At 41.3% G+C, this 26,033-nt stretch overlaps 1 protein-coding gene and 1 long non-coding RNA gene across 2 annotated transcripts; both read right to left on the bottom strand.

Annotated features, from left to right (window-relative positions):
- Positions 1-504: 504 nt before the first annotated feature.
- LOC109195259 (ribonuclease inhibitor-like) lies at positions 505-7,971 on the bottom strand. Its single transcript, XM_019347206.1, has 4 exons — positions 7,958-7,971; positions 5,634-5,672; positions 926-1,099; positions 505-742 (listed from the first exon to the last, which is right to left on the bottom strand). The coding sequence occupies exons 1-4, from the start codon at positions 7,969-7,971 to the stop codon at positions 523-525; spliced, it is 447 nt and encodes a 148-aa protein (XP_019202751.1). The 3' UTR covers positions 505-522.
- A 7,255-nt stretch (positions 7,972-15,226) lies between these two features.
- LOC109196383 (uncharacterized) lies at positions 15,227-25,694 on the bottom strand. Its single transcript, XR_002057869.2, has 4 exons — positions 25,660-25,694; positions 20,983-21,183; positions 16,054-16,227; positions 15,227-15,378 (listed from the first exon to the last, which is right to left on the bottom strand). It is a non-coding gene; the product is annotated as an uncharacterized LOC109196383 (long non-coding RNA).
- Positions 25,695-26,033: the final 339 nt, after the last annotated feature.

Below are 26,033 nucleotides of genomic sequence, written 5' to 3'. Positions count from 1 at the left end.
ATAATTTCAAGGTTGATCAACCAAAGTTAATTCACTTTGACTGCATTCTATTTTTCTGTTGTTTTCTACTAACTATCATCACAAAGTCCAGAAGATCAAATTGATATTTTAGCACAAACAAGTTTCAGTAGTAAACGCTCAGAAGCAGCAAACTAGCAGTGCAAAATAGCCCATTTTAGTAGGCGGCCAGTTAAGTTGAGTGACCTAGTAATCCATTTACTTTTACTAATATTTTTTCTAAGCTGGGGAAACAACTTCCCCTTAATTCTAGTTCATGCTGGGCCAGGCTAAACATGTCCTGGACATGGTCTCTGCTCACAGATAAAACTTAAAATAAATAAAGAGTGAAAATGTCAGTTCCTTTCCAGAGATCAGTTAAACAGGCTGCACCGTTGTTGCTGACAGAGATTTTTGTCCTATGAGACCCCATACAGACATCTACTGTTTATGTTAGATCTGAATGGGAAAAATTTTCCTATATGTGTGATTGTTCAAATAACACTGGTTTCCAGCATTAAGTAATCAGACAGAGCCAGTTTCCTCATCTATCAGACGCTGTTTGTGGCTGTAAGGGCCATCTACATACCTCAGAGTGTCCAGTTTTAGCTGCTCAAGCATCTTCACTCCTGCCTCTCCTGGGTTATTGTAGCTCAGGTCCAGCTCTTTCAGATGGGAAGAACTGGAGCTAAAAGCTGAGACCAGAGACTTGCAACCTTCTTCTGTGATCAGGCAGCCTGACAGCCTGCAGGCATGACAAATACTCTTAGAGAATAGCTAAATAGCTAAATGCAAACAGGAAATTGCAGCCAAAAATCATTAAGAAATAGCAAGACTGAAACAGGAGTTAAAAATAGCCATTAGTCAATCTAAACCTTAGATTGCAAACCTCTAAACCTAATCTACTGAACATTTCAAGAACGCTGACCTGAGTGTTTCCAGTTCACAATATGGACTTTTCAGTCCAGAAGACAAAACTTTCACTCCAGAGTCCTTCAGGTCATTGTTACTCAGGTCAAGCTCTCTCAAACTAGAGGGCTGGGAGCTGAGTAGTGAAGACAGAGTTTCACAGCTTCTCTCTGAGAGATTACAGGCACTCAACCTGAAGAGACAATTAAGAAAAATAATAATGTTAAACTTTCTGGTCTGAACCTTTGAAAAATACATGGTCTAGATAAAATATCATCTCTATAAATCTCTATACATCTCTAATAAAATATATTTAATTAATCAGTTATTGACACATTTAATTATATATTTAAGAATCTATTTATTTAATTCATTTGGGTCCTTCTAGCCCTGCAGCTGTGCATGTGTTTACATATCCACTGGTATGTATCCTACATGTATTCTCACAGCAGTGCTGCTGAACATTAAATGACCAGCAGATGTCAGTTCTTCATAATAAGCAGTTAAACGAGGCTTTGTGTGATCTGCCTTTGGGCGAAGCAACTGGCTGGAAAATTGGACACATTCACAGAGCTTTACCACACCATCACTAGACAACAATGGAATTATTTTAACTAAAAACAAATAATCAGAAAGTCTTCTGCCTGGTCTCGTACCTCTGTGTTTCTGTAACATGAATAATGAGCTGAAACTTTCCTCACGACACCACCGATCAGCTCGAAGGGCCCTCGAGTTTACCTGCGTGCATCCTGTTCACCTGTCAGCTGTTTAACAACTGCTGCTTATTCAGGAAACACGCCCACATTACCTGGTGACAGTCACAGTTTAATGTGGGCCGCTGTTTGTCAATATAAAATAATTTAGTTCCAATATTGTGCACATTGGTATTGCAAATGCACCGTATTTTATGGACCATAAGGCTCACTGGACTATAAGGCACATCAAGCAAAACTTAATAAGTCAAACTTTACTCAGCTCATTCTTCTTGCTTCCTCCACTTCTGTACCTTTGATTCATTAATGTTTAATTCTCTCACAGCTGCTTTATTCCCATGTTGGGAAGGGTGATGGACACTAAGATAACTACAGAATACTTTATAAGTGAACCTGATGCTTTAATAAGGATTTGTGCTATTTGCATTTAAATTGAATAGATTTATTGACAGACATCAATTAAATAAGTAAACTTGTACCTCAGTAATATAGTTCTGCCACTTATCTGCTCAAATGACTGGAAATCTGATATCCAGTCACCAGCACAGCTCACTCACTTACAGTCACTTCACTGTTTTTGCTCCTGAGCAAATCAGTTTGTTTTAGATTAAAGTTGTTTCATAACTGCATAATTTTACTGAAGTTTAATGTCTCAGCGGAGCACATGTGGAACTGAACCATTCGCTTGTCTTAATTATCTGATGTTTACATGTGTTACACTTTTTTAATCTTTAATTTTAAATTGAAACTAACATTTAAAAACATTTGGTACAATGTGGAAAGAGGAAGAGTATTTCCACCAGGAGCAGAAACGTCTGACTCAGCATGACGATGCTGTTGGTGGATACTGAAGAGCTCAGCCTGTCAAGACAGGATCAGGTTATCGTTTTTAAAAATGTTTATTCAATTATATTCTGAGGCCAGTTATCTGGTATAATGTTTGGAAGTCTATTAAAATAAAAATAAAATCAGATGTGTGGTCTTTTGGTTGTTTTTGTTCAATAAGCAGATGTTGGTGTTTCAGCAGTGCAGTAACTTAAGTTTAAAAGGCTTGTTAGAAACTATGAAACACATCATACAGACTTCTGGACAATAGAAGACAACTAATAATCATCATGAATAAGACTAAAGGCAGGAAGGTGTCCTTTCTAACTAATAATATTAATAGTGGTTGGCACCTCCAAATTTATATCATAGTCTGTCTGCAGCTGAGACAATACAAACTCAAACTGTGGGGAGAAGATTATATCACTTCAGTTTAAATTGACCTGTGTTACGACTGTTGTCGTAATTATAATACGTAAATTTGAGTGTGCAGGTGCTCCTCCATGATTGGTGCATCCAGGGTGGATGGATCGTACCGATTGGCGAACGACCGGGAGGCAGCGCATAAGAAGACACCGCCAGGGACTGCCAGGTCATTCATCCTCGGCCCAACCCAGCCGGCAGACCGTGTGTTCACTGGTTCACTATGTTGGTTTAATATAGGAGCATGTATGGGTGAACCGCCTTGTTGTTTGATTAGTTTTCTCCTGTTTTTGTTAGGTAGGGAGAAAAGTAATGGTCGTTTGGTTTAGTTCTTTTGACTAGGTTAGTTGTATTTACTCCTGAGAGAAGCTACCTTTTGTTTGTTGTTTTGGCCTTGGGTTCACCCCGAAATTATAATTCGCTCCCTTCCTTTGTTTAAATTCACTCATTGTGAATAAATCACTGTCACAAAGTATTAATTGTGTGACGTGCCGCTTGGGGTTGGACGCGGATGGATCACCCTTTATGTTGTGGTCTGGCCCTGCCTAGACAGGCCATAACACCTGGAAGCGCCACATTTTCACAGACTTCTTTATTTATAGCATTTTTACGTGCTGTATAGATTATACAGTTAGGTCCATAAATATCTGGACAGAGAGAACTTAATTTCTCATTTTGGTTCAGTACATACACTAAAAACAATTTCAAATGAAACAACTCAGATGTGTTTGAAGTGCAGACTTTCAGCTTTAATTCAGGGGGTTGAACAAAGAGACTGCAGAAAGATGTGAGGAACTAAAGCATGTTTAACACAATCCCTTCATGTCAGGGGAAATGTGAGGAAAATGAGAAAAATGAAATAACTTAATTAAATTAATTCAATAATAAGATTGTCAGCTGATAACCAGCTTCATGCGACTGCTTATCCTGGTCCCAGTGTTAGGGTCAGTGAATCCAGCTAACAGAAAGATATCCTGGATATACTTGACTGACTTTTTAGACTCAAGATTATTAATCATAATAAAAAATATAGTCTAACATCCAGAAATCTGCACGATGTGTTTCATTATGTCTAACAAGCCTTGTACAGTTAAAGCTAACAGTTACTACATGACTGAAACACCAACATTATCTATTTTATTAAAACATGCATATAGACGGGTCATACTGCTTATTGAACCCCCCAAAGATCAGATCTGAATCAGACAGGTTTTTGTTTTTTGTTTTCAAAGTTTAGACTTTGCTTCTATTGGACTTTTTATCAGGAACACGTGCTCACTTTTTGCAGGAACAGTTGAAACTAACATAAATAACTCCAGAGGTGATAGTCATCAGGGGGTTTACAAGTTGTGTGCCGCGTTGTCGGCGGTATAAACTCGACCACTTGCAAGGTGAGCTGGCAGACATCACTGAATTCATCAGAGATGATTAGGTTCATTTTGACAAAGTGAGCAGATATTTAACCTCCTTGGACCTGGCGTCCACATATGTGGACATCACATTTTGGGTTGTTTAGACGAAAATACTAAATTTTGCTCTACAAGGGCCTGATATCCACTTACGAGGATGTTATACTGCCACTGTGCTATTGAAATTTAAGACCAATGTCCTCACATGTGGCTCTCATTCTTCTCAGAAACAAAATTTTGGTTAAAAAAAAATCTGGTAACTGTTTGTTTTTACATTCATCAGGTCCCAATCAGCCCAAATATCAAAGAGAAATTAAAAATGAATGCCACGGAGGAGTTCGGGTCTTAGGAGGTTAAAGATGATGCCACTACATTCTTGTCTAGAAGATATTAAAGTGTATTTGGTGACACACAAAAAAGGGTAAAGTTTAAGTATAGTTTGGGTCCACACATGTCCAAACCCTGGTGTGTGGGCCTAGTTTTGAGAAATTGTCATGGGACCGGGGTCAGGGTGACCCAGGGCCTGTAAGGAGTTATAGACATGTGTATTTTTGTTGCTGCTATCTCCTGTTTCCATGTTTTTGTATCTACGTTTGTGTGTGTCAGCCAGGAGCCTGGCCACACCTGCGGAGGAGAATTACTCACACCTGCAGCTGATTGTCTTTATTTAATACAACCATAAAATTATTGCTAGTTTACGTGAAATCAATTTAAGACATCAATATGAATGAACACATGCAACTATAACTGATGACATAAAAATGAGGATTTCTTAAGCTAAAGCCAAAGTGCTGACTCATTTTACATGTTACTCTCAAATGTTTTCCCGAATAACATTAACATAATTACACTTTAGCCACAAGAGGGCAGCAGCATTAATATAAGTCACATGTATGTAAAGGTACAGTGATTATATTACAGTGATTTTGACAAAAACAAAACAGAAGTTGATGGCAGTGTGTTTTTCCATGACAGAATAATTACACACATCCACTTTGCAGTTATTTATTTGTAAAAAATGTTTGGAATCATGTCTGATTTTCGTTCCACTTCTCACGTGTACACCACTTTGTGTTGGTCTTTCACCTGGAATTCCAATAGCATTGATTCATGTTTGTGGCTGTAATGTGACAAAATGTGGGAAAGTTCAAAGGGGCGAATACTTTTGCAGCCACTGTAAAGTTCACTATCAGTAACATCACAGCACCCACCCAGCTGTATAGAAACTCCGTCATGCTAGCTAGTACGCAGTACGAGTTATTGTTACTGACTGTAAAAAGTCAGCACAAGGAAAATAAACTCCACCTAAACTTGGTTTATATCTGACCCGGATAGACTGCAGGTCATAACTTCTTACCTGAAGTTCAGTTCACCTGACACTCGGACCGGCGGCTGCCTCGGGTCTCTCCTCCTCCTGCCTCCCCTTTCCCTCATCCACCTGCTGCCTCTGTGGAAGCTCCGCCATAGCCACCACCAAACAACTGAGTTATTTTTACACATCGACCAGCATCCGGCCAATCCACCACCTGTCAATGTTTATATCGTAACAAAAAATAAAAAACCATCATCAGCCTATAAAAACTAAAAATCACCATCGGTATGCCCGATGACCAGTCCAGCTATGGTCGTGCCATCAGTTAACCCTTCACGTGCCAGCTGTGACACGCGTGCCCAGGGTTGCCGACCCCTGCTCTAAAGCATCTGATTTGGATTCCTGAGATCAAATATATTTTCCTTTGGCTTTGTTTTCTTCCCATTTGTGGCTTTAATGTAGTGTTACATCCTGTTTGTTTGCTTCCATCTGTATACATGTCCAGATCCACTGTTATGTTTCTATTCTTACATTGCTGTGTGATCACTGTTCCCTCTGCTGACTGATGTGACCTTTTGTATCTTACACTGATACTTGTCATATTTGTATCTGCGCCTAAAAGATAAAAAGTTTTCCATGCTAAAACACAGCTCCACCTCCTGCAGTTCTCCCTCTGAACCACTAGATGTCTCTGTTATCTAAATGAAGACGTGCAGCACAGCAACCACAGCAGCGCTCAGATCACACGTGTCCTGTTCTTATGTATAAAAGCATGAAACAGGTGAGACAGGTGGGATCAATATTAATGTTGTGGAAATATATGAAAAAGCAACAGAAGAGTGAAAACATTTGGTGTTTCTAGAAAGATCTTTCAGCTCATAGCTGCTCACAGACTGTATTTACAAGTGACAAACTGCAACTCTACAGTACATCTACAGTATATATCAAATATATTCTGTATTCAAATCTATTGAGTGATGTTTGAAAGTCTTTCCAGGTGAGTTTGATCCAGGAGGGTCTGAAGCCAGAATCAGACAGAGACTATACAGAGACTGTAGAAGGACAGAGCAGCAGTAGAGCAGTCCAGATACACTGATGATCCTCTGTCAGATCCAGAGGGACACACAGGGATGATGCTGGACTCTACATTGTAATGGTAAATGGCCTGTATTTATATAGCGCTTTTCTGGTCCCTAAGGACCCCAAAGCGCTTTACATATCCAGTCATTCACCCATTCACACACTGATGGTGATGGCAAGCAACGTTGTAGCCACAGCCACCCTGGGCGCACTGACAGAGGCGAGGACACTGGCGCCACCGGGCCCTCTGACCACCACCAGTAGGCAACGGGTGAAGTGTCTTGCCCAAGGACACAACGACCGACACTGTCCGAACCGGTAACCTTTTGTTAGGGTTCATTGTTGAGAGAGGAATCCATAAATAACCACAGATCCAGGCGTGTGCAATTTAGATGGCATTTTAATGAACACATGTGTGAGTTCAACAACCCAATCAGTATTGAACTGTCTTTACCATATTCAGACAACAGTTTTATAGGGTTAAGATAGTACAGCCCCCTTTTCTGTTGGTAGGCAGATTTAATACAGCATACGTCAGCCTAAACCACAAAATGTTCCGTGAACTTTAACATAGTTTAAAGTACATTGTCTTCGGGTCGGTGCTTCCCCTCAGCTCGTCTTCGCTGTCGCTTATCTCCTATGGGAGATCTGTTGCACTTCCTCTAAGTACGTCGGCACAATTCTGCATTTGCAGCAAAAATACATCTTCACTTCTGCCCTACCAAAATAGATCTATTATGGTGTGTATGTGTGCACGTGCGGGGCGCGTGCATGCTGTGTACTGTGTACGTGTCATGACCTCTCACTATTTGTGTCTGTATGTGTGTCTCGCCCTTAAATGCTCTCACATCTCACCCGTTACACTTCTGACCTTCACGTGACCAGGAGCCACAGCTCTTTAATATGCTCAAATGCAATCATGTATAAAAGATTAAAATCATTTTCATAACACAGGCTTCTCCTTCTCAGCTCTGCCAATATGTTTGCTCGTCTCTATTACAGTTTGATCATTGAAAATTACACTGATCAGCATACTATGTGGAAGCTACAGATTACATAATGGCAAAAGCATTTTGTCGGACCCCTCATTCCCCCTTTTGACCTCTGGCTGACCAGAGGTCACCATACTTTCAGGTGCATCACTCCTCGTCCCATTCAGCTGCTTCCCTGTCCACCCCTGACGTCGTGGACTTTAGGATCACTGACCCTCTCTTGGCATCCTGTGACTTAGCAAACCAGACAACCCCATGTCATCTAGGTGGTCTTAATAATAAAATGCCAGCTCCCACTTGAGAACACTCATGCTTGAGGTTAATCACACCAAAGTATCAGTGAGCCTAAAGTTGATCAGGGGCAGGAGAGAATAAGAGTGCGAGCAGAGCTCAATCAGCACTCCTCCCTCACCCCTGAACCCAATCATACCCGGTGAGAGACCCCTTACACTTGTGAATCTCTAGTGGTCTGTCCCTTTTCTGGGTCCTTCTCTTGTGGAAATCTTCTCCTGTAAAGGATAGAAAACACCTTCTCCCTACTACGGCTCTAACTTACTCTGTTCCTCAAGTGCTCTCTTTATTCAAACTTGATTCAACCTAATATTACACAAAACATGAACCTAATTTCGTATTTGGTTTTTGACTTTTATTCCTATATAATCTTAAACATCACTCATCTCAATCTACAGCATTTTAACAGTCTTACAGCACTGCTGCCATATGTTTCCTGTTGTTCCTTATCTGATCACCCACATCCTGTGCACAAAACTGTCGCTGCTGCAAGGGCCTACCTCTCATCTAAAGTCACCTATCACAAGAAAACTACTTATTCTACTAAAGGATCAAAGAAAAAACAACCACTTTAATCATTACGTGTAAACACATAGTTAATTGCTCCTAGATAAACTTCATCATAGCTAAAAGCTGAACTCTAACAGCATTTCAGAACCCACGTTTCCCGTGTTATACCCTGTTTTAATATATCATTTTATTTCCTTTTTGCTGCTCTTAATGTAATGACTCATTCTAATTTATACTTTATCAGACTTAACCAAAATATATAAGCTTTTTCCCTTTGCTTCTGATTTAAACAACAACTTAGTCACTTCAACAAGTATTTGTTATTCTGTAACTGCATTTTATATAAGAGGACTAATTTAGAGCTGCATATGTTATCTCAATATTTTACCTATCACACAGTTTAGTCACAAACAAACTCCTATTTAGTTCCTCTTGTCTGTCACTTGTTACAGGGCCAACTCAAATTCAGTTAAAAGCTAAAGGAATTTCAGGCCCTAGGCCTCAAATCTATACTGTCCAATATTATTCATTTGAGTCAGCGAGACTTTTAACATCCTCATCAAAAGCTCTCCTCTACCCTAGAAATAAATCTATTTACTATCTGTTTCTAAAGCCTACAATATAACAGCTTATCCTAAAAATCAAAAAGAAATCACACATTTTCTACTCATAAAGTCTTCCCCATTATTATTATTCCCACAGTTTCCCTTTAAGTTTTATATACCACTTCTTATTAACACCAGCAATTCATCTTCTAAACCTAATTCAGTTCATTTTAATCCTCTCTTTAAAGAATTTAAAGAATTTTACCATCTCTAAATTATCAAAAAACCCAATCGTTATAAAATCATACTAAAACCCATTTCAAATTAAACAAATTAAATCTTAAATCCCTCTCTTTTTTGACACATCTCATGTGGCAAAAAACTCAACATGCTTCACCCAAGCTTAACAAATTAACAAGGGAAAAAAGGTTAGTCATATCATATCATTTCTCAGAACACTTCAGCCATCCTCCTCTCCGGTATTTTGCTCCAGCCCTGAAAACCTGTGTTTAAGGAATAAAATCAATTAAATTATCCTGACAAATCTTCTCAAACTCCTGCTCCATCGAACTCTGGATCCTTGGAATTTCCTGAAAACAAAACCTGTACTTTACATTTCATACTCTCCCTCTATGATCCAGTCTGTGTCATGACAAAATAGACTTAAACAGAACAGTTATTAATCATGAGTTACCTCAGTTAATGGTAACTTGAGTTACTTCAACCAATGTTTCCCTTTTAGCATTTGGCATTCTATAATGTAATAACATGATCCAACCCCAGTAAATAATTACCTCAAAGCACACATCAATATCCCAAAATCAGCATCCCCAGATTTAAGTCTCCCACTCCTCCTGTTTGTCAACCTTTTATTTATTTCCCCTCTTGGTCCCATCACTCGCATTCACTCACATGCATTCACACATGATATTTTTTGCTGATACTGCAGCCTTCTGCGCACGTCATCAGATGCTCCACATCAGCAAAATGAGCTCAATCATTTGTTTTATTTCGTTTTCCTTTTTAGGAAAATAGTTCTCTATACTTTTGACTGGATTGAATCGATCAATCCATTTTTAGACAGAGACTTGCCGCCAATCAGTCTCTGATTGTAATCAATTATAATTCTGTAATGCCCACCTGATTTTCGTACTTGGTAATTTTGTCAGCGCCGTCCGTTCACTCTCTTCCAGGCCTGCTTAAAACAAAAATGAAAAAAAGAGAGCTGATTATTAGCTCATCAAAGTACCAAACAAAATCACCTGACAGGTTTTCCCGAGTGCACTACTACAAAAATTTTTGGGGCCCCTCTCAGACATATCCATGTCTTAATCAAACACCCTCTCTGGAAATAAAACAACAGCCTCCAAAATCAGAAACAATCTCAAAGTTCACCCTTTCAACACACCGAAAACCTCGTCAAACGATCAAAGACCGTTTGCACAACGTCTCCCTTCCTCACTTTGCCATGTGTTCATTCAGCACAAGATAAAAACCAATTTCAACAACGTATCATCCTTAAATTATAAATTTCCTGTCCAAATCTGCCCCTCTGAGCAGACCTGACCACCGTAATCAAATATCCTGATACTTTATTTGACGAAATATATAATGGTAATCTTCAACAGCCACCGCTCTCTCTTGAACTGAAAGCCTCCGACACACACGCACACAGGAAGTGTTAAGAAAAACTGAGTGACAGAGAGGAAGTGTCTCTGCTCATAGACTCACAGCTCAACTGCCAACTTGACAAGAAAAATACATGTTTACACCTTATCACATTATTGAATTATTTTCATTTTCTTTCTATAATAATCACTTGCTTTAATCACTCAGTACGAGAGCACTCCTAAGTCACTTTTTTTTTTAAAAACTGCTTTAGTCCCTTTTCTTCTGTTAATTCCCATAGCTCCTTTGAGTCAACTTCAACTTCAAGCTTTAAGTCTATTTTATTAAACATTCACACCATTCTATCACTCATACAAGTAGCAAGCTGATCTTCATTGCATATGCTTGTGTTCTTAGCCAGGTTTTAATCAATGTCTCTATGCATTAAGATTCAGGAGCTTGTCTTGGTGAGGTTAATGCATTCTCTGTTTGTATGCGTATGTGTGTGTGTTATTTTTGCATCTATGGCTTCACAGTCTCCCAGACTCCTTCCCAATTCTCCAGTTAAGCAGTCAGTTTTCTTTTCCCCGAATTACTAACCCAAACTTTAATTTCCCACCTTGAATAAAAGCACTCCTGGTCTTCAGCCAGGTGTTAGGGCTTACTTTTCAGGTTCCTGGACACATCATGCTGTGAACAATTCAACCAGAAACTTGCCTTAACTTATCCATTGATGTTAACCTCTAACTTTCTTACGACTGCTGGATCTGGAGAGTTGGTCCAAGTCTGCTTTACTCCTGAAAACAACAAACTAAGACATTTTCATTATTATCACAAGTGCTTAAATGACCCATTTCTCTGTCTCTGGTCAGAAATACCAATTATGCCAGGCATGTAAGCATGTTCTTCCTTGCATTTTATGTATTCATGTTAATGTACTCTACGTGTAAGCTGTTTCTTCATTGCATCTTAAATTATAATCAGTTTTACTTCATGCATTTTTCACTGAGGTTGAGATTCAAACTATCTCACTTCTGATTCATTTCAAAAATAATCTCACATGTAACAATTTGTATGTGTTTTCTATTCACTAAGGTAATGTCAATTATTTTCTTTCATTATTCTTACCTTTTCTAATGTTTACCTCTTTGTTATGCGGTGGTGGACATCCCTAAACAATTCATGAGTTCAGGTTTCAATTTTCAATCCAAACATATCCTGTATTCTCGCAATTAAACTCGTCCAGCTTCATCTCTCACCGGTCTCTTTTTCATTCACAGTGTCCTGTTCGTGCTTCAAAGCTCCAGCAAACACAGTCTCAACTCAGCTGTTGTCTTCTTCTCTGTTTCTTTACAGTCTTTCTTTTAAGTTAAGTCCCAGCATGGCAAAATATCACTCAATGTCCAGTGCTCTTCCACAATTCTTTATCCCACTGTTCAACTGCCCAGCCTGTATTTTCACAGTACATGTTGCATTAATCTTACATGCCGCTGCTGGTCCTCAGTCGTCATCAGTGTTAATGGATCAGTGGCACTGCCGTTTGCCTGCTGTATTCAAGTCCACGATGTTCTGTCGGTCTTCATCAGGCGATTGACTGGCCTTTAAGCTTCTTCTCAGGGTCAAAGACAAAGTGAGAGATCAAGCTGCACAATTTCGAGCCAAAGACTGGCTTATTTTCTCCCAATTCTATTAATCTATTGTTCTGGTGCTGCACTCAAGGTTCCAAAGTTGAGAGACGTCCACCTGTATTGACACACTAAAGCATACAATTAGTATCATATTCATTTTTCATCTTAAGACCTCCATTTTGCTTCATCTCCCTCGAATTTGACTCGTCTGTCTCTCTGTGGTCTTTCTTTACACACTCAGTTCCTTTTATGGGCATGCAAAGTTCCTGTTCACTATTTCCTGTTCTCTACAGAGTCTGTCTCTCTTTGTATTTATAGTCTAAAAACCCTCTTTAATTCTACTAAATCTTGATCTAAAAAACAATACACCGTCATTTCACTCACACTTTTAAATAGAGCTCTTTCAAACATAAAAATAAACTCAACCTCTCATACCATCACTCATGCATTTCTTGAATTAAAAGCACTTGCAAACTTTAAACATCCTATTTTACATCACAAAAGAAATATATTTCACACTCCTTTATTTCATACACCCCTTTTAAATGCTCTAACCTCTTTCAGACGCCATAAATCGTCTCACACGCACTGCCTTTTCTCTCTCAAACTTCCATTTTCCACTCACTCAGACAAATCATGCAGAGTCACTTAAATCAAATACTGACAGCATTCACACGGTTAAAATCACTCGAAATACGCTTTCATACGAGTATTTTGGACATGCCTTCCATGATCAGAAAGAGCAAGTCAAAAGAAAAAAGAAAAAGAAAACTGAAACCTCTCACCGTCTCACACACCGCTTCTCACCACACACACATAACTGAAAAAATAAAACACACCACCATTTATTACTCAAGATATATACATCTATCAAAATTCAGTCACTTACTATACATCCACACTAGTATATTCGAACTGTATTTATACAATTCTAATGAACAAAACCAGCATCTTACTTACAGGCATTTAGCAATATCAGATAAAGCTCAATACTATCGAAACTGAAAGCAACACTCTGCATGCGCGTCACCGCTCCTCATTTACATTTACACACACCATCTAAAAATAGAAGTCAGCAGGCAGTGCTTCTGATACAGAGACTCCCTTCAGCCGAGGATTTATTATTATTATATTATTATATTACACAGACGTCCTTATTTTTACAACTGCACAGATTTTTTAGGCCTCTTAGTTCCTATAAATTTCGAAAAATATAACATAACGGCTCCAACCGATAAGTCCCAGACTTTTTGTGCCCAATTCACCAGGGCGGTCCCAGACTGTCCTGTCCAGATTTCTAAACCTAACTTAATTTGCCAGCATACCCAATAAGCGCAAAAATAGAGGACTTGAACCTCTAGCAATTTTGGAGGTTCCCCAGTTCTCCCCGGTTTGTCGTACCGTACTATCCCATTAGTCGCCGCTAGGTCAAGGATAAACGTCTTTATCCAGGAGGGAGCGTTACCTCCGAGAAAATGCGCTTCTTAACAGACGCCGCTGTCGTCCTAGAAAAATTTATAATAATTTGAAACAACAATCTTTACCCAAAACAGGATTAAGATTAAGGACAACCCTCAACAGTTTTGGAGATTCCCAAGTCCTCCTCGAATGTTGCCCGAAACTATCCCTAGTCGCCGCTAGGTGAAGGATAGATTTCTCTATCCAGCAGGGAGCGTCACCTCCGAGAAACTTCTTAAGGGTTGCATAACCAATGGGACTTGAACCCACACAATGACCAAATTCCCTTTCATTCTAAGAGTTCACTTAGCAGTCCAACTGCTTTCTCTTTTCATTCCTTTATTCTCATTACTCAGTACTGTCACTTATACTTCATTATCATTACTTCAACCGGTAAACTTCATAAAAATTTCAGCAAAATTAAAAAACAGACATTCACCAGTAATTTTCAGTGAGTAGACTTTAATTTGACATGTCCAATCTAGCACATTTTGGAAAATTCAACAGGTATGTGCCTTACCTTTGTTTAAGCTGGCTTGTCTCTCACTTCAAACCACTGACTCGTATCTGCCCATCCAATCACCACGGACCCTGGATCTCTCCATCTACACCAAAATTCCCTCTCTCTCACCGGAACGAGCCCCCAAATGTTAGGGTTCATTGTTGAGAGAGGAATCCATAAATAACCACAGATCCAGGCGTGTGCAATTTAGATGGCATTTTAATGAACACATGTGTGAGTTCAACAACCCAATCAGTATTGAACTGTCTTTACCATATTCAGACAACAGTTTTATAGGGTTAAGATAGTACAGCCCCCTTTTCTGTTGGTAGGCAGATTTAATACAGCATACGTCAGCCTAAACCACAAAATGTTCCGTGAACTTTAACATAGTTTAAAGTACATTGTCTTCGGGTCGGTGCTTCCCCTCAGCTCGTCTTCGCTGTCGCTTATCTCCTGTGGGAGATCTGTTGCACTTCCTCTAAGTACGTCGGCACAATTCTGCATTTGCAGCAAAAATACATCTTCACTTCTGCCCTACCAAAATAGATCTATTATGGTGTGTATGTGTGCACGTGCGGGGCGCGTGCGTGCTGTGTACTGTGTACGTGTCATGACCTCTCACTATTTGTGTCTGTATGTGTGTCTCGCCCTTAAATGCTCTCACATCTCACCCGTTACACTTCTGACCTTCACGTGACCAGGAGCCACAGCTCTTTAATATGCTCAAATGCAATCATGTATAAAAGATTAAAATCATTTTCATAACACAGGCTTCTCCTTCTCAGCTCTGCCAATATGTTTGCTCGTCTCTATTACAGTTTGATCATTGAAAATTACACTGATCAGCATACTATGTGGAAGCTACAGATTACATAATGGCAAAAGCATTTTGTCGGACCCCTCACTTTCGATTACAAGGCAAACTCTCAACTCTTGAGCCACGATCGCCCCGTCTGACAGAGCGGTTCACTCTGCAGCACTGACAGTCATCTGCACTTCATTCCTCTGTCAGTCACTGCTGGATGAAGCTCTCCTCTCCACCTCCCAGTAACATGGCCCAGTCGGAGCGTCTCTACACACAAGCTGCTGCTGCTTCAACCTCTCTGGATCATCAGGACACAGCTCCTCCTCTCTCAGCACACACACCGTCCTGTTCACCATCCCCAGCTCCACCTGCAGAGAGAAGAAGGAAGAGCAGAGGAGATAAACGAGTGTTTCCAGAGACTCTTCATCAGCTGTCAGTCAGTGATGCAGCACATCCAGTATAAAGAGCAGCAGGGACTTCAGTGCTGGGACTGTACTAGGACTCATTGTTGCTTCACTTTTTCTAATCTTTGGATTTTTATTGAAGTTGATGAAAATGTTTTTCCCTCCTAGTTTGAGTTTGGACTTTCATTCATTAGAAGAAGCTTGGTGTGTCCACTCTGAGCTCTGTAGGAACCCCAACAACAAGCCCAACAATCCAGATGGACGGTTCCAGCTGTTAACTGGAGGAATTCCATCCAAACATCTGCTCTCACTAAATTCTTCCTCACCTACAGACTGTGTTCTTCACTGCTTTAAACTTGGAAATGAATGCAGTCATTGGTCTGTGTGCTGCTTTGTTCAGAGAGCTGATTGGCTGTTGACAGCGTTTGATCAGAGCGTGTCAGCCGTTACTATGGTGACCATAAAGGTGAGAAACAGGAAGTGTTTGTGTCCAATCCTGAAGCCTGTCACCATTCTCCTCTCACAGCTTCACTGAGAAGCTGCAGCTTTACAGGAAACACTGGATCTTTGTTTCATACTGACTGTGTTTAGTACAATACTGCTGACAGCACCACCCACTCACTCCATCACTATACTGACCCCAGTTTCTCCAGTCTGTAGTTTGAACTCTGCTGAAGATCAGACAGCTGCTTCACATCTGGATCCTGCAGCTTGTTTCCCCACAGGTCTAGCTCTCTCAGATGGGAGGGGTTGGACTTCAGTGCAGCTGCCAGATAATCACAGCTGATCTTTGACAAACCACAGTACCTCAATCTGTATAAAGAATGAAAGATGTAAGTTTATTAGACAAAGTGTGAGCTTGAAATCATTCAGTGTTTCATCATCTGTTCAGAGCTGAAGAAGGTTCAGAATGTAGAAGTTTAGAAAATGGAAACTCCAAACAGCTGAAGCCAACAGGAAGCAGCTTCAAACAGGAAACTGTGCAGAGTTTCAGACTATATGTCCTGATGCAGCCAGTTGGATTTTGAAGATTTGAATCTCTGTTCTGTGACTAAGTCCTTGAATCATTTCTTCCAGTTGGTCCAACAAGACAGACTAAGTATTGGACATGTGTTGTGGCTCCATTAGGGGAGCTTCTAAATGTGATGTGATGGCCCCTCTGGGTCTGTCAGGTCACAGGACTGAAGAGAGCTCAAACTGGGCACACAGTGGTTCCAGTCTGGACCAAAGACTCTATACTGGGACTGAGGGACTGCTTTGACTGCACCCACTGGGACTTTTTAAAGGCTCATGTTCTCACTTAGATCATCGATTTCTACTGACATTTCTTTCTGGGAAAAATGGGGATTACTTTGAAAACAGGAAGTATTTTCCCCAATAAGCAGCCCTGGATTAGTAAATCACTCCAACATGTTCTCAGGCAGAAGAAGCTGTCTTGTTATGAGGGAGAGAAGAAAAAGACTGAGGCACAGAAACTTGTTGAAAGAGAGATAAAGCAGCTAAAATCAGGTGTAAAAGTAAAGCAGAGGATGAGCTGAATAAAGGACACTCAAGGCTGGCTTGGAAAGGAATGAAGTCCATGGTGGGGATGCAGAACAAGGAGCAAAGATGAATGTGATGCTGAATCAGCAGAAGACTTGGACTCATTGGATTCCAGCTTTGATATCATTGATTTCAATGAAGAGCTTTGTGATTGTAGCAAAGGGCTGGTAGCTCTGAGAGTCCCACTGATGAGGTGTCTGTGTGGAAATCTCTTAGTGGGACCAAAGAGAGAAAAAGCCCTGGTCCTGATGCTGTGGGAGGGAAATGATTGAAGTGTGCTGTGAGGAACTGACTGGGAGATTTTCACACATTTTCCAGTCCTCCTTAGAACAACAGGAAGTTCCCACCATATGGAAACAAAGGTTAAGTGTCCTATGGCACTCAGTGATGATGGTGCTGTGGCCCCACCACCTCCACCTCTTTGTAAAGGAACTAACTGTAATCTGAAGCTTCAAATGGAACTAAGACTTCCTCCACTAGGTGGCAGTGTCTGATGAGAAAGTGTTAGTGGAGCTGGCCTGGAGTCAGAAACAGGAAGATGCAGGATTTGGGCTGAAAGTGGGAAAAGTGGTTCGCACTAGTGCCTTAAAGCAAGAAGGTTGTAGGTTGAAGCTTGTTGGCCTTTCTGTGGAGGTTGGATGTTCTCCCACAGTCCAATGAAATGCTGCTTAGGTTCATTGGTGCTTCTAAATTGGCTTTAGGTGTGGATGTGAGAGAGTGCTTCTCTGTCTCTGGCTGTATCCCAATTCAGGGTCTGCAGCCTTAAAGGCTGCATTTTAAGGCCGATTACGTCACAGCGGCGCGCCAAAGGCTGTCCCAATTCAAAGGCTGCTCGAAATGCAGCCCTCAAATGCGTCCTTCATTTCCCTGAATTTTAAGGCTGTGGTTGTGTAGAGTCCGTGGCCCAACATATCCCACAATTCATCCACAGTCACTGTGGATAATTTTGCCGCAGACGGCAGAAGCAGAGCGGCCGAAGAGTAAACTGTTAAACGTAAGTACTGAATATGATGTCACTTATTTATTAGCAAATGTTTAATAATGAGGAACATTAAAACATTACTGTTGGCCACATGTCGGCAAACTTATTTGCCATTAGCGATGTTTGTACTTTCAGCGTTAACTTTGTTTTAAAGCCTTTACTTTATACGCCGTTCAATAGTTGACCTTAATCTTACAGAGAATGTGATGATTTTATGGATAATTAAAGTCAGTCATATATCCACAAACACAACAAGCTGAAAGTCAGTGATGCTGCTCGGTTTGCAGTCCTGAATATGACGGCACAAGCAGGATTCACTGCACTGTTAATGTTAGCTATGTTATATTGCTGCCTCTGTTCGGTGGTGTCGAGCCAAACGGACTTTAACGTGTGTTTGAACGAGCTGACGGTTCACTCGTTAAGCTGAAAGAAAGATGCTTTAATCACAGGAGTCACACATGTGTCCACTGGACCATCTGGGAACTCTTCTTGTTTAGCACTCGTAATAACACAAACACTAAATCCTCCTTCTCTTGTGCTGTTTTGTAGCAGTGTGTACACCTGAGACTGTCACCTGTCTGTCTGTCCTGCACTCTCTCTCTGTTTCTGTCTCTCTGATTGTGGAATAAAAGTATGAACATGTATTTATAAGTTACACTTGTGTTTGAATCCTGCAGCTTATCACACATTTGATTTCCATGTGTGACAACTGCAAGTGTCCAGAGTGAGGACAGACTGAGGGACCCACTGCTGCACATCATCTGTGAGGCTTTGCACCCCTGATGATCCACCAGGACAAACTCAGCAGTGTGTGAGGAAGAGGAGGAGGAAGAGCCAGCAGCAGCTGACAGATGGAGAGAATAGACAGACTGTTCCCTGTTTGTGAAGGACTGCTAGAAAAGTTTAACATAACTAATTGTCTGTCCTGAATCAGTCTTATTAGGTAATGTTCAAATAATGTTATCATTCCAGTGTTTCAGTGTGGGAGAAAGTACTCAGGGCCTTCAAGCTACACACTATGAAAGGCAGCAACAAGTTTAATATTCAGAAACCTAAAGTATGTATCAGCAGCAGAATGGAGCTAAAAATAAATGTTTGTTTCAGTTCTATGAAGCTTTGAGTATTTTGGATTAGTAGCACTGCTGTGTTTGTTGCATCATATTGCTGTAATTGTTTATATGCTTTATATATTCTGAGGTAAGTTGATCTATAGTGTTACATCATATTCTATAAGGATGTTATGTGTTTGTATACTTTCTGCCCAGTTTGACCCATTTAGCAGAAGTCAGCCTGTTTAAGGCTCTGATATCTATTCTGTATGACTTAAAGCAGTTATGACATGGTCTGATTTTCTCACCCAATAAAGGAATATTTCATATATCAGTCTGATCTTCATTCTATCAGAAACAGTTATCACAGCTCGTACATTTTCTTTTTACACATATATGTAAGCATTGAGCCAAATTTAGTAATGCCAACATATTAAAAGAACAACATTTGTCTCTTATATATAATACATCTGTATATACACTGTCAAAGATATTTGTCTTTGAGTGAAGATTTAAGGTGATAGGAAATATAAATAACTGCAACTTGAATCTTTACTGAAGCTCAGTATTTGACACGGAGTTCACTCACATGTGCTGTACCTGCACATGTGATGTGACAAAACAAGTGATTTGATTTGAGAGTTCAAACTCACTGCTGTAATAACTTATAATGATTAATATAATAACTATAATATTGGCCATATCATATTTACGCTGACTTTAGTCTCATAAACAACATTACCTAATTGTTATTTACTAGCTAATCTTAAATGACTGTTCAGTACAGATATGAAGGCCAACAATCGTGTTTTACAGTCCTGTGGTCTCAGCCTCAGATACTTATTAAATCACACAAAGCTTGTGTAGAAACAAACACACGAACAAAATATGTTCTCCTTCATTTCTGTCAAACAAAGCTGTATGAAACGTTTCCAGCGGTTGGTGTTATGGTTGTTAGGCAACCTGGGCAGGGCGACGGAGGCTAGACCGTCCCATTTCACAAGGCCTTAGCGGTCTTTGAGCGGCCCTTGGGGATCGTTGAGGCTGCGTACTTTAAGGCTGCAGACCCTGAATTGGTATACAGCCTCTCTCTGTTGGCCCTGTGATGGACTGCTCACCTGTGCAGGTGGACCACGCCTCTTGCCCTATGACAGCTAGGGCACAGGCTGCAGCCCTGTGAGCCTAAGCTGAATAAACAGTTAGCAAAAATGATCCATAGATGGCCTGAAATCCCCCAGTTAGCAGTTTGGTAGATAGCTATAACATGCTAATCCCATCCAGCAGCTGTATTCTACCTGTAAGCTGATCCCTGCTGAGCCAAAGCACTTTTTCATATACAAATTACAACCTTTAATAGAAACCTATTGGTCAGCATCTCATTAGCCTGCTGTTAGCTTCATTCCACAGAAAACTGAGAGAAACTAACAGAGTTGATAAAGAATAAAGAGAAATGTGCTGATTTAAAGCCTTTGAAGTGCTTCAGATGATCTGTGTCCACTTCTGTCCACTCATTCATTCATGTAAGCTTCTAATGCAGCTTTGATCTTCACAGTCTGCTTCATGAAACTCATTCTAACCCTGAATGTCAGAGTCTTCCTCCTTCTCTTTCCCATCATTCATGCTGGCAGTGGAGGAGATTTGGATGTTGGACTGTGTTTTGGATGATGTGTGTATGTTTGTGTTGGACTGCGTCTGTAAAGAAAACGCACATTTTGCTTTGGATTTCAGTGTCAGACAGACTTTAAGGTGGAATGAAGAGTTGGAGAGTTTCACAGTGAATTATCCAGTGGAGGCTTTTTCTTCTTCTTTGAAGGTTTGAAATGTGAACATTGTTCTGCTGCAGTCAATGGACTAAACCAGAGAAGAAGAAAACAGACTTTACCATGAAGATCCTCAGTGTGGATCAGTATAATATCAGCCTGATGTCTGCAGTTCAGTGTCAGCACAACTTTCACATCATATTCATCTCAGCACAACTAAAACATGCTGACTGACCTCAGAGTTTCAAGTCCACATCCTGGACTCTCCAGGAAACCACACAGATGCTTCACTCCTGAATCCTGCAGGTTGTTCTTGCTGGTCAACAACAAGCAGTAGTAACTACTCAGGTCCAGCTCTCTCAGATGGGAGGGGTTGGACTTCAGTGCTGCTGCCAGATAATCACAGCTGATCTCTGACAAACTACAGTCGCTCAATCTGTATAAAGAATTAAAGATGTAAGTTTATTAGACAAAGTGTGAGCTTGAAATCATTCAGTGTTTCATCATCTGTTCAGAGCTGAAGAAGGTTCAGAATGTAGAAGTTTAGAAAATGGAAACTCCAAACAGCTGAAGCCAACAGGAAGCAGCTTCAAACAAACACAACAAGAGAAAAAACTCTGAATGTTTCACATTAAAGTCGTACATTTCTCATAAAAACAGGACAAAGACTTGAAAAAGTCGTGTTTCTCCTTCCAGGAACCACAAGGCTTCACTTTTAAAGGTGAAGTGTGAAAGAAACGGACATATTTGAAGTCCAACACCTTTTTCCAGTCACATGATTAAAGCAGACAAACTACAAGCTCATTTTCATTCCAACAAGTCATCTTCTGACCTGGACTAACAACACTGGTCTCTATGTGCAGCTGGCTGTGAGACCAGTGCTCAGGGAGCGTCTACAAAGTGCAACACTGAAAGAACATCACACACTCATTTGCTTCCAGCACTTTCACACAAACATCTACTGTCATTATTGTCACCAAACTCTGTGGATCCTTTATTGCAAATTCAAATGGGATCAAATGGTCAGACAAAAGAGGGTTATGAGGAAATATGATGAAATGTTGTGTATTAGCAGCAAGTTATTGAATCATTTTGCTCAGAAACCAAACAAAATGATTGACAAACATGTTTTTACAAACTCAGTGTTGGACTTGGATCAGCAGGATAAGCTGATGTTTAAAGGCATTTGAGTCTCGCTGTATGAGAGTCCAGTTATTCCTCAATATTTATGGATGATGTTCTTTCAGTGTTGCACTTTGTAGACGCTCCCTGAGCCTCACAGCCAGCTGCACATGGACCAGCTGACATTACCCAGCATTAGAGGCAGCTGTAAAAAAATGGATTTTCCTATTTAAATGGTTTTAATTTGAATAAAGCGATGTTGATTCATTCAATCCTGAATGGATTTTTAATATAAATGTATTTTGCCAGAATCTCAGGTTAAAGCTCCCAAAAGTATTTCAACAACAAGCAAACAGATAAAACAGTAAATGAGAGCAGCTAAACACACAAAGATGGAAACACAGAGCGTGGATCGTTCACTCGATGGCACGTACACGGACACGCCGTCGGGGCTGAAAGTGGACAGCTCACAGATCCTGAAGCTGCAGGTTTCATCTGTCTCCAACCAAAACTGAGTGAACCAGCAGCAAAAGAAGATCCAAACTACGCTTTACGTTTGATGAACATCGTCATGAATTCTCTCTGACTTTGACCTTTACTTCCTGCACAGCTCTCTCTCTCTCAGTGTACTTCAAGAACAGTTTACCTTCAAAGATCTGTTTTCTGCATTATTCACTGCTTATTACGCACCAGTCTGCTGTTGTGTTCACTGCTGTCGGCCTCTGAAAACAAAGCCTCATTTCTGCTGTTCAATACTGAAGAAATTGAAACCTTTTAAAATGATGACAGATTACAAACTCTCAGCTGTGTCTGTAATCAAACCTCTGTAACTTTGCTTCACTTCAGCAGCATCAGCTCATGTTCACATGTTGATTCATGGTGTAACAACCCTTTTGGGTTATAGCACCACTAAGGGGGGGTGCCCTACTATTGTAGTAGTTGTGGGAGTCTCCTAGTGTGTGTGTGTTGTTAGCGGCATCCATTTTCATGCTGCTCATGTTCCTTCTCTCTAAAAACCTTACTGTTGTGACCAACTGGCGACGGCGACTACCGATCCCCGCACATGTATGTACGGACAGAGTAGAGCCGTGGAGACCTGGCTTGTATGGTCTTATGTTGCTGACGGCAAATAAAGGTCTGTTATTGGATTTAACCGACTGGCTTCGGGTATTTCAGCTAACCTCCACACCACATGCCTGCTGGACCTGCTAGCCGCTCCCGCCTCGCCAGACTGCTGTTACAAAGTGGCGCCCGAACATTGTTCTCTGGATCTTCATCGTCATCCGGACCGACAGATGGTGGGCTCGGATATTTTTCCTGTGTTTTTCAACGATCAACACTTCGGCTGAGGTGGCGTGTTTTTTTTCTCTTCGTCTGGCTGCATTGGCCGGGCCGATAGGACGCCGTGAAGGAGCCGACTCCCCGCGGTTTCAACTATTTACAGGCACGGAACAGCACCGACTCATCGCTTGACACGCTCGCCCGCTGAAGGAGTGTACTCCGTGAGTAACTGTACGGTCCGTCGGACCACCAACGCAGTGCTATTGGACCGTTACGACATCGGCGGTGCTAAAGCTAAGGCTAACGCTACAGTGACCTTGACTCAGTGTTCATTCAGAGGGACGTGTTGTCTTGTGTGAAACATTGAAGCATCAGAGTGTGCATGGACGCTCTCTGTCTGACTGATATTAACGCTTAGGTACTGTGTGTGAACGCTCTTTCACTTCGCTATAACTTTTGTGAGAGAGAGTTGTTTCCACACTTAAAATGGCGTCCCGCGCAGACACGGGGAGTGAGGAAGATGGCTGTGACCCGGATGCTGAGGCGCCTGGCCTGACGAAGTACATCTTCCCTCACTCTACGCCTCTTGACCTCAACCTTGAAGTGGGAAACTTGGAAGAAGAGGTCGGGAAGCCACGAATTTGCTTATGGGATTCACTGGAGCTACAAAGGAGCCTGATGGAGCGTTTGGATCATGGAGCTAGGGGAGAGCCGGGAGAGTGGCCATCTTCCCAACAAACCCCGCCGGTGCCCCGTAATGACCGCTGGTTGGACGGGTACCAGGTGGACTAACCGTTATCATGCGGTCAGACTCAATGTTGACTGAGGGTTGGTTTCATACATGTACATGCTGTAATTATTCTGTTTATAAGGGATGATTACTTGTTCTGTTCCACTGAACCCTCATCACCGCGGCCCGTGGAAGGCTTTTGGTTTGGTTTTCTATTGTACTGATTTAAGCGACGGGATGTGTTGTATTTTTGTCTGTTTTTCCCTTGCCTAGGACCATCTCCAGAGGATGACTAGCCAGTAACACTGCATGTTCTGTATTGTTTGCTTCAATCACTCATTTTGTTTATTGACTGTACCGAGGCTGGAAGGGTGTTTAACACTTCCTCCATAGCCTGCTTACTACCTAAAGTAGCTTTGTAGAGTGAAAGGGGGTAGCGGGAGGAGGGTCACGTGGGGTCCGGCTGAGGACAGCCTTCTAATTGCCGGCGAGCACTAATTTTGTTTATTGATTGTATTGTCTGTATCAATGCTGTAAGGCCAGGGTGTATAACACTTCCTCCATAGCCTGCTTACTACCTAAAGTAGCTTTGTAGAGTGAAAAGGGGTAGCGGGAGGAGGGTCACCTGAGGTCCGGCTGAGGACAGCCTTCTAATTGTCGGCGAGCACTAATTTTGTTTATTGATTGTGTTGACTGTACCGATGCTGTATAACAATTCCTCCACAGCCTGCTTACTACCTTAAGTAGCTATGTATAGTGAAAGGGGGTAGCGGGAGGAGGGTTGCCTGGGTCCGGCTGAGGACAGCCTTCTAATTGCCGGGGGGGTGATGTAACAACCCTTTTGGGTTATAGCACCACTAGGGGGGGGTGCCCTACTATTGTAGTAGTTGTGGGAGTCTCCTAGTGTGTGTGTGTTGTTAGCGGCATCCATTTTCATGCTGCTCATGTTCCTTCTCTCTAAAAACCTTACTGTTGTGACCAACTGGCGACGGCGACTACCGATCCCCGCACATGTATGTACGGACAGAGTAGAGCCGTGGAGACCTGGCTTGTATGGTCTTATGTTGCTGACGGCAAATAAAGGTCTGTTATTGGATTTAACCGACTGGCTTCGGGTATTTCAGCTAACCTCCACACCACATGCCTGCTGGACCTGCTAGCCGCTCCCGCCTCGCCAGACTGCTGTTACAATGGTTTGCTTCAGTTTTTGATTGACTGCAGAATATTTTGAAGGTTATCTGCTATAAAAAGCCAGAAGAGGAAAATCTGCTTCATGTGTTTCTGTTTGATCCTCAGTGACTTTGACACAAAGGCCTCTGCTGTGATGATCACACCTCTGATCAAGTCTCACAGTGTTTGTTTTTATACATATGGATATGTGCTGATAAATGATCAGAATTAGAATATTTCCCACTCTCTGCTGTCTGCCGTGACCTTTGACCTGCTAAAGACAGTCAGCTGTGGATTATTCATTGTTGTGTCTGATACTTAGAACTGTGAGGAAGAACACTACACAGTTAATCAGGGTCCCCTCTCTCTGAATCAGGAAAGGTGGGCAGGCCGCGTGTGGGCCGCGGGCCATACGTTGAGTCTCAATGTTTGAAATGTGAACATTGTTCTGCTGCAGTCAATGGACTAAACCAGAGAAGAAGAAAACAGACTTTACCATGAAGATCCTCAGTGTGGATCAGTATAATATCAGCCTGATGTCTGCAGTTTAGTGTCAGCACAACTTTCACATCATATTCATCTCAGCACAACTAAAACATGCTGACTGACCTCAGAGTTTCAAGTCCACATCCTGGACTCTCCAGGAAACCACACAGATGCTTCACTCCTGAATCCTGCAGCTTGTTGTTACTCAGGTCTAGCTCTCTCAGATGGGAGGGGTTGGACTTCAGCGCTGCTGCCAGATAATCACAGCTGATCTCGGACAAATCACAGTCCTCCAATCTGTATAAAGAATGAAAGATGCAAGTTTACTAGACAAAGTGTGAGCTTGAAATCATTCAGTGTTTCATCATCTGTTCAGAGCTGAAGAAGGTTCAGAATGTAGAAGTTTAGAAAATGGAAACTCCAAACAGCTGAAGCCAACAGGAAGCAGCTTCAAACAGGAAACTGTGCAGAGTTTCAGACTATATGTCCTGATGCAG

The sequence above is a fragment of the Oreochromis niloticus genome, linkage group LG3, assembly GCF_001858045.2.
Source record: "Oreochromis niloticus isolate F11D_XX linkage group LG3, O_niloticus_UMD_NMBU, whole genome shotgun sequence".
Taxonomy (NCBI): Eukaryota; Metazoa; Chordata; class Actinopteri; order Cichliformes; family Cichlidae; genus Oreochromis; species Oreochromis niloticus.
This window is presented reverse-complemented; position numbering and strand designations above follow the sequence as displayed.

Coding starts and splice junctions, on each gene's coding strand:
- LOC109195259 (XM_019347206.1), bottom strand. Junction 1,100..5,633: donor TCAGGTGAACTGAACTTCAG/GTAAGAAGTTAT, acceptor TTGTCTCTTCAG/GTTGAGTGCCTGTAATCTCT. Junction 743..925: donor TGTGAACTGGAAACACTCAG/GTCAGCGTTCTT, acceptor TCATGCCTGCAG/GCTGTCAGGCTGCCTGATCA.